Source organism: Acomys minous (assembly GCF_964271855.1).
Source record: "Acomys minous genome assembly, chromosome: 2".
NCBI classification, from domain to species: Eukaryota; Metazoa; Chordata; class Mammalia; order Rodentia; family Muridae; genus Acomys; species Acomys minous.
Genome location: NC_140484.1, coordinates 123061807 through 123075749, shown reverse-complemented (window position 1 = coordinate 123075749; position 13943 = coordinate 123061807). Strand labels below are relative to the sequence as shown.

Genomic DNA, 13943 nt, shown 5'->3' with positions numbered 1-13943 from the left:
AGAAGCATCACTGTTATCACCATAAAATATGTCAATACTTACTGATATCAGGAACTAAACCAAAAACTGAAATGCATTAATCCCCATGGAATCCTGTTACTAATTCTAATACTAATGTGACACTCATATTAATTAAACTTATCTTATAGATAACTTAGTCAAGATGAAAAACTACAATTTGGAACTTGAGCTGGTTTCATCTACTCCTGAGAAAATAACTTCTGTTTTCATCCTTCAAAAAAAACCCCAATGTACCTGCTTGCAGCTGTGGAATCTTTGATTTTCTTCCCTTCCAAGGAAGCTAAATGTTGTTCTAAAGCATCAAGAAGACTGCTAGGGGCCTGAAATTACACAAATATTAAAAATTTCATAATCATTATACCATTTGACAAAATATATCAAACGTCATCTCACATGAGAGTAACAAAAACAGATATATCTGTACTGATTACTGGTGGGCACTTTTTTTTTGGCTACCAAAATTATAATCTTTTATTATTACTATCATTATTATTGGAATATAACTGGTTGACATTACTAGTAAGCATCACCAAAAATGTAAGAACTGAAGATAAACATGAAACCTAAGACTCTTGCAAGAACCTAAGATTTTGAAATATTTAATACATGTAAAATTTTAGTAAAAATGTTATTGAGAATATCGCAAATACTTATTTTAATTTGCATATAAAATAATGGGTTTTGGGGTTGGCAAGATGGTTCTTTGGTGGATAAAGACATTTGCAGTGTAACTGACTTTCAAAGGTAGTCCTCTGACTGTCACCCATGTGCTATGGCATATGTTTGCCTGTAGTCACAAATGGTGCACACATAACTCAAGGAGATTCGATGCCTTTTTCTGGCCTCGCTGGGCACCTACACACACACATATATACTCATAAAGATACACATTAGTAAAACAATTAAAAAATATATATATAGCTACCAAATAAGCCAGCTATAATACTAAATCAACATATCAGAGATACTTGCTCATCTGTGTTTCTTAACTGCTAATAATAATATGGTATAGTACCAGTCTAGATGTCCATCAATACATAAATGGATAAAGAAAAACGAAATTTTACTCAATTGTCATAAAATGAAATCATGACACTGTCTGGAAAATGGATGAAAGTACAAACCATCAAGTTTAAAAAAGCCAGACTTGCTGGGTGTGGTGGCATGCCTTTAATCCCAGCACTCAGGAGGCAGAGGCAGGCAGATCGCTGTGAGTTCGAGGCCAGCCTGGTCTACAAAATGAGTCCAGGACAGCGAAGGCTACACAGAGAAGCCCTGTCTAGAACCGTGCCCCCTGCTCCCCAAAAAAAGCCAGACTCAAAATACCATGGTTTTGGCCATATGCTTTTGTGTGTGTTTAGGAATTAAGCATGTGTATCTTTAAAATTAAATCATTCCCTCCTGAGAGAAGAAGAGAAGCCTCGGAGACTTGTGAATATTAAAAGGTTCACAAGGCCCCTCCCCAGGGCTATATAACTAGTGAATTATCTATTAGGAAAGAAGAGATTCAAATTGAAACTGACTCAAAACTGGATAAGACACTTGAGAGATGCAATTTTTCTGTGGGTCATTTTCTATGCTGGGGTGGGCTTTTCAATAGTGCACCAGTTATGGTATAGAGCGGAAACGCCCACCAGAGTAAAAGATCATTCACTGTATGTGCCATAAGGTTAAAAAACTCTTGAGCAATATCTTAGAATATTAAAAACTCTAAGGAAAAACCACACTACTCTTAACAGGTTTCACCACAACATTCCTCACCTTGGTACTACTGTGCACATGACAGCGAACTCATGCTTTAACTATCTATTTACCTGTGAAAGATCTGGGATATCTCCTCTATCAATTCCGACTTGCTGCAAGAAAAAAATGCTATATTTAACACATAAAATTATAACAGTATAAAACTACCTCTTCTATGTGCCATAAGTAACACTGGAAGGAGGTGGAAGAGCAGGAGGAAGGAAACAAACAAACAAATCTAATGACAGCAACTTGCCTTAAACTAATATTTGTCTTTTTTCCATTAAAAAAAAAAATGCTTCCCCTGACAGTTACCACAGATAATACTTTAAAGCCTATTATCTGGGAGACAGTGAGATGGCTCAACAGAGAAAGGGCCCTGTTGTCAAGACTGACAACCTGGGTGTGAATGCTGGGAATCACATGGTAGAACTGACTCCCAGGAGTTGTCTTCTGACCTCAATATAGATGCCATGGCACTCAAGTGCTCCCCCTACCCGTGTGTGTGTGTGTGTGTGTGTGTGTGTGTGTGTGTGTGTGTGTGTATACACTCACACACATATCTTTTTTACAAATGTCAAGTGATATTTAACTAGGATATAACCTCCACAAAACCACAACCTATTTTTCATAGTGTTGAGGCATTAGAAAATTTCCAGCAAAAACTTCCTATGCAGTTGAGGACTCAAATTAGAAACCTGTACTTCTCCCTTCATTGTGTTTTATTTTCTAAACATCCTCCTCTTTTTCTCAACTTTTAAGAATCTTAGAATGATGACAGTAAAAATCTAACCCATTCACTCATAGTTAGATATCAATAGCTCACTCAGACTGAGACAAACTGCTCCCTGGAACACATTCCAAGAGATTACTGTTCCTTTAGGAACTGACAAGCTTTATGACACTACAAGCCCAATGACACTCTCATAATAACATTTTACAATAGAATCTTTCATATTTCTAAGATAACATGAACAGATAATGCATTCAATCTGTGTCAAACCTGAAACCTGGAGATAAAGGGCTTAAAATGTGTGACGATAATTGTAACTACCACACACAAAGAATATAAGAGACCAGAAAGGAAAGTTGGCAAATTAAAACCTACTAGATAGCAGTACCATAAGCCCTGCCTCCTTATAGTTTTAATTTACAACTGGTACTAAGGTTATAGGGAGCAGAAATCAATTTCTCCCTTGAAAGAGCTTTCTGAATCAAAGCAAATTTGCTTGGACATCATAAAACAAGAGCCTTGCATTTGCTAAAGAATAAACTATCACAAGGAGACAATGCCTAGAGTCCCTATCTTGGTAGTTTCAGAGTAATGAGCTTAATGTAAGTGATGAAAATATCCTAAAGAGGCGGCATTTCTATTAGTGATGAATAGAGGGTAAAGAAAAGGGTAAAGAGGGTAAAGATTTTCATAACGAACTTTATGAACTGTCTCTGCTAACATAAAAGATGCCTGTAAACATTAGAACTGCCTTCTGTGACAACTTCATAAAAGCTATTTTTATGAGTGCCATAGAATCTTTTTCTTAATCAAGTAAGTATATAAAATTCACTTGTGTAGGAGAACAAAAACATTGAACCATGTGGCTCCGGCTGCAGGCCTGTCTGGAGGAAGAACAACTGGTTGACCCTCAGCCTTTCCACTACCACCAACAAAGCAAGCCTTCAAAAATGAATGGCTAATTCTAAACACAGACACCAACCACTACCACCAGCGTACCCAATCTTATTTTGTAGAAATGTATGCAATGAAAAGTATATTACTTTCATCATCTCATATAAATTAAATATACAGCATGTATTTTTACTCAATATTATGGCACATTAATAAAATTCAACAAAACTCAATAGTGCATATTATTAATTGATATACATCTTTTTATATTAAAACTACTTCTTTCAGTTGAGTAATGATTTCTTCAAATCCATACATATAAACAAAGTATAAGGCCTTTCAAGACAGCTTACTTCTGCAACTTTCAGAAACTCGGAGATTCTTGTCATCCTAGTCAGGAACTTCTTATAGATGTCAAGACCTTCTTTGCACTGGTTCTTTTTCATATCAAAATATTTTTCTGCCCAAAGAAGTATGAAAATACTCTTATTTACATTAAAAAGACAAAAAGAAAAAAAAAGCTAAAAGTTTCCCAAGAAAGGGAAAAGATTAGGTAATATCTCCAAAAGGATCACAATTATTTTCAAAGGACTAATTCTACAACAAAAATTTAAAGCAAATTAGAATCAAGGTCCTAGTACATTAAAAACTTTAAAAAAAATATGCTGGAAGGTACTCTCACTATTTTATTCACAATACTGCTTACACTTCTTCAAGAATATATTTGCATGTAAACACACATATTACCTTCATTTAAAACACTAAATATACTTACAAGTGTTTTATTAATAATATACCAATATTAACATTCTAAGATGGCAACTTTATCCAATGTCATTTCAACAGTTCCCTTAATTTGTACACAGCAATACAGAGCTTCACATTTGTCAATCATGAAGTCACAAAGATTATGATTTCATAGCTTTATTTGTTCAGTTATAAAATACTCCATTGTACTAGTCTATGAAAACTGTATTTAGATAAACTGTCCAAAGGGAGGGGGCATAGTAGAATGCTTGCCATCTGATACTTAATACCTTGGCACTTTTTGTCATTCCTTTTCTAATCCATCAAAACCTCAATTTAAAAAGGGGAGGGATGGCTGGAAGAGGAGCTAGGGGGTTGGAAGCACTTGCTGCTCTTCGGGAAGACTAAGAGTTCAGTGCCCAGCACCCATTTAAAGCAACTCACAACTGCCAGCAACTCCAGCTCCAGGTGATCCACCTGGTCTCCCCAAACATCTGGACACAAGCATGGCATACACACATAGAGACCCACACAAATGTATCCATTAATAAAAATAAATGAAATCTTTAAAAGGAGCATTTATATGCAAAACAACTATATCAAACACATCTTCATATGTAGAAAAGCATCACAAATTCCTAAAATTCCTCCAAAGTAAAAGGCATCCCAAAATGTTGACTGGCTTAAAAATAACTATTGATTTCAAAATTAAGTTTAGGGTATAGAGAGGCATCTCAGTGGTAAAGAAGCCCTGGATTTAATCCCCAGCACCACCATGCATGCGCCTCAAAATTAGAAGAAAAAGTGTATATATACACACACATACTGGTTTTATAAGGTTCACTGTAGAATAAATATTGAGGAAATACTTTTATTTTCTGAGACAAAGAAAATAAGAGGCCTTTCCCACTTAAGTATATATAACATACAATGTACTATCCTGCCTCAATCTAATTTTACAGATTGTGTTTCTAAAAGTTAATGAAATAGTCCAAAAAAAAAAATACTGTTATATCAAAACAACAAAGTTTAGCTAGCTAAATATTCTGGTTATAAAAATAAGAATGTATCCACTTATGTGGATATACATGTGTATGTGTATGTATATGTACAGGAATAAAACCTTTTCTCCAAATAAATGCTAAGAATGAACATGTGTCCCGGTGCACGTCACCACACTTAGCAACTACTGTCAGCATCACTAATCAATACGGCTCAAAAGAAGAAAAAAGTTGTCTAAGATATTGCAGTATTTACCCAATAAATTAATAATTCCTTCATTGTATGCTGCAAATAGTCTAATGGCATCTTTGAACAGGAGCATGAAGGCAGCATTTATTACCCCATTTGTAAGTTCATTACTATTAACCTAGAAGAAAATGGAAAAAAAGATGAACTCATCTCATATTTTAAGTGACATTAACAAAATGAATACAATAAATGAAAACATAGCATCTTATTAAGGAAAAGGAGCATATTTTCCCTATAATATACAATACACTTATGATCTCTAATACATGAGTTTTCTGATTTCTCACATTCAGAATCACAGGCAAATAGCATAGAACTAGAAATAAAAAAATTCATTTTAAAAAAGCAAACAGCAAAAAACAACTTTTAAACATTCATTCTATGTTATATAGATGAAAATGTCATTTACCTTTAACTCGAAATTAGTCACCTACATCTCAAGTATTTTAATTATAATTTTATTAAAATGATATATGTTTAACAAAGGGCGGGTGTACCTCCCCAACCATAGTTAGTGTTTCTGGTTGGAAAAGCGAAAAACATGAATAAGATCAAGTAAAATTTTAAAGTATTGTACAGTAAACAATAAAATAAGTAATTTTATAGAGATCCCAAAGTGTCAAGTCAAAAGCATGTAGTCGGACCATCTGAGACTCTATAGCCAAAATAATGCTAACACAGCAGTTTCCTGTGTCTTTCCAGAGCCCCAGTCTTCAAGGAAGTGCTTTTCTTCCTTTTTATGAAAGGAAAGGCTCTGGGAATTAAGTCCTCTTCTGTATTTAATCCAACACTGCTACTGTAACAAAAAAACAGAAAAACAGCAGTATACAAGCCAACCATGAAATCTGCCATGTGGCAACAGTGTTACTATGGACACTGAAATTTTAGTATCATAAAACTTTTCAAATGTCACAAAACAAAAAGTTTTAACTATATAAAAATGGAAAAAGTGATTGTCAAGCCACTAGTCATTATAGTTTGATACTTTCTAGTCTATGAAACACATGAGTGTGGTGAGAATGTTGGTGTCTTTAAAAGCCCAGTTATGTTACATAAAAATGTTTTTGTTTTAATCCCATGTGTACTGGGATATGGGCTGCTTCAAATTGTCCACAGCAGCAGACATTTGCCCTGTGCATGCTCTGGCAGGGGCCTGGTTCTACCAGCTGAAGACAGTTTAATTCTGAGGACTCTAGAGAGGGATAAAAAGACCAGAGCCCCAAGCAAGGAGATGCGGCTATTCCTCCTGCTGGTTCCTGCTCTTGCTGTTGCTGGTTTATGAAGCTGTCGAGAGAAAAGAGAAGTTGGAGATATCCTGAGGAGACAAAATTGGACTTGCTCCAAGGAACTCAATGCCCCTAGTCAGCAAGAAGCCTAAAGAGGTCAATACCCGTCTCCCACCTAACCTGTCTCTATTTGGTGTTGGGCTTTTGGAAAGGATAGGGGTGGAGAAGGGTGGTAGATACAAGAACCCAAATAAAACAAATAAACAACATACTGGTATATGAGTAGATTGCTATACTCTTAGTCAGCACTCACTACCCAAATGACTTAAAAATCTCAGGGGATATAATGCCACTGGGCAATACGTAACAATCTGTCAAAAAGGGAGATTTGAACCTTCTTTTATTTCTAAATAGTTGCCATGTCCTACCAAACACAACAGAAACACTGAAAAGCCTGTGCACTAAAGAAATCCTTACATTTTTAAGATCTAAAAGCCCTATGAAGTGTTTCAATCAAGTACTTTACCTACCACTTGCTAAAGTCTGTATAATCTAAAATTCAAGCACTAGGATTTTAGCATCTTACCACTAACCAAACAGTACTACAGAGTGGGAAAAAACTATGAAAACTTAGGGATAGAGCTAACCAGTTATGATCATCCAACTTTTAGAAATTTCGAATTACAAAAGCATATCAACTTACATTGAAATCAAGAAGTGCATCCATTTGATTCTGGATAATTGGTACAGTTTTTAAGAGTTTTTCTGTGTTCATTGTTCTCATAACTCCATCAGCCCTATTAAGAAAGCAAACAAAAAACAATTCACTATTAAACCTCCAATTTAGTTCTCTACTTAAAAAACAAGACCGTGATGAAATATCCCATATTCGTAATTAGTTATTGAACTCTAAATCTCAAGTAAGGATTACATAGAAAGTAAAACCTAAAGCTGGGAACTAGTGCTACCGAAAACAGGGAGGAGTGTGTATGCACTGAGAGATGGCTCAGCAGATAAGCGCACAGGTTGGTTTTCCAGAGGGCCCAGGTTCCATTCCTAGCACCCACATGGCATTTTACAAGCATAATACAGATCTAGGTAATCCACAGCCCTCTTCTGGTCTCTGTGAACACACAAAAACTGCTATATACACACAGATGAATGTAGAACACCCACACACAGAAAATAATTATCTTAAGTGAAAAGTGAAGGTTTACATTATACAGCCAGGTGGATTGTGTAGTTATCACAGAAAGAAACTGCATGAATCCCAATTATTCCTGCATGTAAAGGGAAGATTTATTCTTTCTTAAAAGCAAAAGAAACTATTAACCAGAAATCATTAAATAGTTAAATACCACTATCACAAGTTCCAGGGCAGTCTGTTGACAAAAACTTTAAAATTCTGGTAATGGGGCAGCCAAGGAGGAAAGAAAAGTACTCTTCCAAAAGCCTAAGGACTATGTGCAGAACTTAGGGTGCAGGAACAGGACCAACCTCCCAGAGCTACACACACACCATGGCAAACACATAAGGACACTCACATAACAGTAAGAATAAATAAAATTGGAGGGGAAAGGGTTGCGGCACTGTAACTCAGCAGGAGAGTGCTTGCCTGGCAAGTGCCAGGTCCTAAACATAATCCCCAATACTAGGGAGGGGTGGAACGTTGTTTATGAGTCAAACATCAAAAGCTTTTAAAAGAAAATCAGTTTTACAAAATCTAACTTTTAATCAAGTCAAGGTAATCTAAGCCAAACTAAGAGCACTGTCAAGAAGTTACAAAAAGTAACAATATTGCCTTGTGGGACTCAAGAGAGCTTCATGAAACAAACACCCGGATTGCCTCAGCCAGCTATTGATCAGCTTTACCCTGGCTAGCTTCCCTAATGTACCCATCAAATGTTCAACATTGTTTTCTCTCAGGTACCACACTGGTTGACTGGTTGGCACTGGAATCTGAGAGGAAACAATTCCTCTTTGCAGCTTTCCTTATTTTAACTATCATGTTCTCTTCCCAGACACTATCATTCCTCAATTTAATCCCGTCCTGATGTTTTTTTATTTCTGGGGCATTTCTCCATCACAGATGTCTTTAATGTTGTTTCTATCTTCTTTGTTTAACTCAATATCTAAATGACCAACCAACTCAACCTCTTCATCTCAAAGTCTCTTAAAATGAGCGGCCTCTTAGATCCCAAATGAAAAAAAGACAGAATTAACACCTCATCATATGAAAATAACTTTTTCACCATAAAACTATTTTGATCAAATATTACAATTGTAATATTTGCACCTCTTGCAAACACTTAACTTTTTTGCACCTTTCTCCCCTGCAGTTAGTTACCTGGCAAGTTCATAATCCTGGATGAATGAACAATACATTCACATCTGTTCATGAATACAAATAAAAAGCCCACACAGGGTTGGAGTCGATGGTACAGTGCTATCCTAGCATGCACAATAAAACCTTTGGTGTTTAAAAATCTCACCAAGCAAGCTAGCAGACACATAAACTCCTGATTATCACCTTCACATAGGAAGGGAAGATTTCCACCAATCCTTAGTCTGTTCTAGAGAGCTCCAAAGTATCTTGAAACTTCCCTCTACTTCTGTGTCTACTCTACCAACACATACTCTCAGCTCATTAACTCTCAACATATTTCATTCAGGAAAAGTCCATACAGAAAACAGTATATTAAATAAGGTACAGAAAGTAAGAAAGTGGACTCCTGCTATGAACTTCTTTACTACAATCTTCTACTGAGCACCTAAATTTGTAACATGAAATCTGTAGAAGTTTGTTTGGTAAAACTATCACCTCTATTTGTTTTAAAAGTTTTTTTTTTAAAGGACTTGATTTCACCTTTTAAATGTCTTGTATATGTCCATATTTTTATTAAGATTTTTACTTCAGACTGGGTGATGGTGGCACATGCCTTTAATCCTATCACTAGGCACAGGCAGGAGGATCTCTGGGTCTGAGGGCAGCCTGGTGTGCTAAGTGAGTTCCAGGACAGCCAAGTCACACAGAGAGTGTTTACCTCTCTAGGATGTGGAAGCTGTAAGGCAATTTAGATAGAAAGGCATTCACTGGAGATTTCTGCAGGTGTCAGACACTCACTGTTCCTTTAAGAACATCTTCAATGTCTCTTTCCTGAGCTACAGTGATTCAGCCTAAGAAAAGAAGCTGTCTACAAGACACTAGACATCAAAGTACTGGTCACATTATTGGTGTGATTAGTTCTTATGCTAAGATGATCAGCACTCAGAATGAAGCAACATTAAAATCACCTTTGCATGCATGGTATCTCAGCTGGAAAAAGCCATCTAAATTTAATCCCCAGCACACACATAAGGATGGAAAAAAAAAAAAAAAGAGACCCAATTCCATGAAGTTGTCTTCTGGCCTCCAGACATGTATCGTGACATACATAGCTCCCAACCATTCATGCACACAGTATGATAAATAATTGTTGAAAAAGATGTGAACACTGTGGGCCCTGGCCCAAGAGCTGCAGTCATATCCAAAGCCATCTACCTCCATGTGGCTCATAGCTACATGTTCCCAATGGCAGAGCCTAAGATCCAAAGGACCTGTAGTCCTCAGCCCCAGACTACTGCAATAAGTGCTCTGAAAGAGAACTTATGCGTTCTCTTGTGCCGTAAGCACCCCTTGCTATCTCTCTAGCTATGCCTAGGTTTTGGTATGCAGCGCTGAGCAACACAGGTGGATCACTAACAGGCATCCCAGCCTGGCCACTTAAACTATATCATGATGGGCTTTGTCTTGAGTTACACTGTGAGCATGGCAGCCAGGGTACTCTTCAGCCCTTTGTTATGGCTTAGGATGGGCAGCAAAGGGGAAACCAGAAAGGATACTGGTGGCACCGCTGGCACATTAAGACCATCAGAGTGGGCACACAAAGCAATGAGTGTCTGTTGCAGCTATACCTTCTAATTCATCTCAATCCTTGTACTATGATGGTATTTTTTTCTTCGCAAAAAACAAAACAAAATGGAAAGAAAAATAATAAGCTGGGCCTGGTGGCGCACGCCTTTAATCCCAGTGCTTGGGAGGCAGAGGCAGATAGATCTCTGAGTTCGAGGCCAGCCTGGTCTACAAAGCAAGTCTAGGACAGCCAAGGCTATACAGAGAAACCCTGTCTCGAAAAATAGAAAGAAAGAAAGAACAACTGGAAAGAAAAGAAAAAGAACTAGTGACTCCCCTGCCTCTCTTCAATCCAGGCATGTGCTACCACAACTGGCTACAGATACGGAAGGGAGGGAGGGAGGGAGGGAGGGAGGGATATCCTATGTTTAATAGAAACTGAACATCCTACAAGTGGCAATAATCCCCAGATAGAACTACACTTTAAGTGTGATTCCCTGCAAGCCAACCTAGGACTCAGGAGGCAGAAGCAGGCAGATCTCTTGAGAATTCAAGGCCAGTCAGGAACACATGAGACAGTGTCTGTGCCAAACAAACTAATTAAAATTCCTGGCTGTTTTTCCTACCGAAATTGACATGGTAACCAGAAAAGATGAACACAATCAACGTAGTGGACATGGGATATGGATTAGAGAGATGAAACTATAAGAAATGAAACAATACAGTAAAGCCATGTCACATAATTTTGTTAACACGCTAAAAAATATTTAATTGTAATTTTGAAAGAATGAATTTCCAATCATGAGAATTATAACTCAATAAGGTTGTTATAAAGGTAAATAGAACTTTTAAAAATCCTACTACAGAAAGTATATTGCATTCCTTCAAAGAAAAATAGTTTAAAACTGGGTAAAGTTCCGTAATGCACAATGTAATAATTCCTGTTTTACACTATTAGATATTTGAATTAGAAATGAAAACATAACTCACCCTCTTTTCACTTTTGTGAAATCGAATGCAACTTGTCTGTATGAAACTGCCTTTTCATTTAAGTATCTACTATACCGTCTAATAAATGTAGACATATCATATCCTGTAAAAGAAAGTTTTGATAAATAATTAAAATCCAAAGATTACCTATTAAAAACAACTTTATTACTCAATAGCAAAAAATATGAAATCCCAACTATCTTCAGTGATGCAAATTATATAATTAATAAGTTATTTTGTTATAATTTATTATTATAAATAATAAGGTATTTAAAATCTTCAAAATTTTAGAATCATTTTAAAGTGAGGTATATTATATACAGTTTTAAAATCTTTCCCTTACAATTTACTAATTTTGCCTCTTGCAACCCACATGACTATTTACTTTTCTGGAGTTAGAAAAACATGTTCCCTTTCACAATTTAAGAACCTCAGAACTTGACCGGAGGTGGTAGCATACACTTTTAATCTAAGCACTTGGGAGGCAGAGGCAGGAGGTTCTTTTAGCTCAAGGCCACCCTATTCTACAGAGTGAGTTCCAGAAAACCCTCTTGAGGGAGAGGCAGGTAACAACACAACACACCTCAGAACCAAGTGTAAACTCAACAGAATGATAAGTCCATCCCTCATCAAATGAAGTTTCTATTTTTATACTTGTGAAACCTTTAGCTGTGTATTATTTAGGACAAGTGTAACTCACATGTGCCAGCCATGTAAGAAATATCAATAGCATTTCCCAGTAGAAAAGATAGCAATATGTATGTTGAAGACACAGTCAAAACAATTTTAAAATATTTTCAATAAAACCTTGTCAAGTTATATCAATTACTCAACACTGTTGCATTGTAGTTAACAACATAAAACCTCATCAGTATTACTTTTTTTAAAAAAAGATTTATTTATTATGTATAGAGTATTCTGCCCTGCATGCCAGAAGAGGACAGCAGATCTCATTGTAAAATGGTTGTGAGCCACCATGTGGTTGCTGGGAATTGAACTCAGGACCTCTGGAAGAGCAGACAGTGCTTTTAACCTCTGAGCCATCTCTCCAGCCCCAAAGATGTATTTTCTTATTATCTATACAGTGTTTTGTTTGCAAATATGCCTGCATACAGAAGAGGGCACCCGATTTCCATATAGATGGTTGTGAGCCACCATGTGGTTGCTGGGAATTGAACTCAGGACCTTTGGAAGAGCAGGCAATGCTCTTAACCTCTGAGCCATCTCTCCAGCCCAGTATTACTTTTTAAGATACCAGAAGCCTTATATTTTAGCTAGTGTCTGGGTCAAAAGTCTACAAATTTTTGCTCTTCCCTTAAAAAATAAAAAATCAGTTTCTTTTAACTCAACTTCATCAAACAGATTTATCTTGATTCTCTGCTTTATAAAAAGACAATATTAATACACACACATCTAGATTTGGTATTAACACTTATCAATCTGCAAATGTTTATCAACTTCCGACTAAAAATAAAAAACAAAATAGACAAAGGGGGGGGAGTAATTACAATCATCACCCAGTCCATACCCGTTAATGTACTTTATAAAGCATTACACACACTCCTGTGGTTTTGGTTCATGCTGTTCCCCACTAGTCTAGTCTTCCATATCCTGAGGGAGAAAACACCTCTTGGTCTTCCAGCCTCAATCAACGTATTTAAAAATTCTCTTTAACTTTTCATTCTTTCCAGGTAGAACTGGTAGCTAATGGTTGTAAAGCAGGTCTATCCTACTGACCAACTAGTATACCTACAGTTGATATACCAGATACCAGGCTCCACCCAACAAGACATCAGTACAACCGTGATCACGATTACTTTCCACAACTCTCAATGAATAAATATTAACTATTATTTAATCTTATTGTTAAAAACATTAGAGGCTGGTGAGATGGCTCATAGGTTAACAGTACTGACTGTTCTTCCAGAGTTGTAATGTCAATACTCACATGGCTGCTCACGACTGTCTGTAATACCAAGATTTGACATCTTCACATAAGCATACATGCAGGCAAAACACCAAGCATATAAATTTTCTACAAAACCCATAAGGTAAAAACAAACAAAAAAACCTTTATAGAGTATTTTCCAGGTTGTTGTTTGTTTGTTTGGTGGGGTGGGCACCACAGGGTTTCTCTGTGTAGTCTTGGCAAATCTCTGGTGGATCTGGAACTCAGAGATCCACCTGTCTCTGCCTCCCAAGTGCTGGGATTAAAGGCATGTGCCATCACCACCCACCTGGAGTATGTTTTTAAAATATTTTAATAAGCGTGTCTGTGTTTGTGCGTGTGCATGTGTGCTCCTGGCCACTGCATGCATGTGGACGCCAAAGGACAACTCGCGGAACTCTTCCTTCTTTTTACCGTGTGGTCTGGGAATCGAACAAGGGTGGGTTTGGCAATAAGCATCTTTACTTCCTGGGCCTCTCGCTAGAGACATAAAACAGG

General features: G+C 36.8%; 1 protein-coding gene across 10 annotated transcripts in view; it reads right to left on the bottom strand.

Moving 5' to 3' along the window:
- Window positions 1-13943, bottom strand: part of PICALM (phosphatidylinositol binding clathrin assembly protein) — an 83886-nt gene that overhangs the window by 33295 nt on the left and 36648 nt on the right. For all 10 annotated transcript variants that reach the window (XM_084771991.1, XM_084771994.1, XM_084771993.1 and 7 more), the window contains 6 exons: window positions 11498-11600; window positions 7319-7412; window positions 5396-5507; window positions 3745-3851; window positions 1836-1877; window positions 256-341 (listed from right to left, as the gene is read on the bottom strand). In XM_084771991.1, the coding sequence (XP_084628117.1) occupies window positions 256-341; window positions 1836-1877; window positions 3745-3851; window positions 5396-5507; window positions 7319-7412; window positions 11498-11600 (544 nt within the window). The remainder of the gene's footprint in view (window positions 1-255; window positions 342-1835; window positions 1878-3744; window positions 3852-5395; window positions 5508-7318; window positions 7413-11497; window positions 11601-13943) is intronic.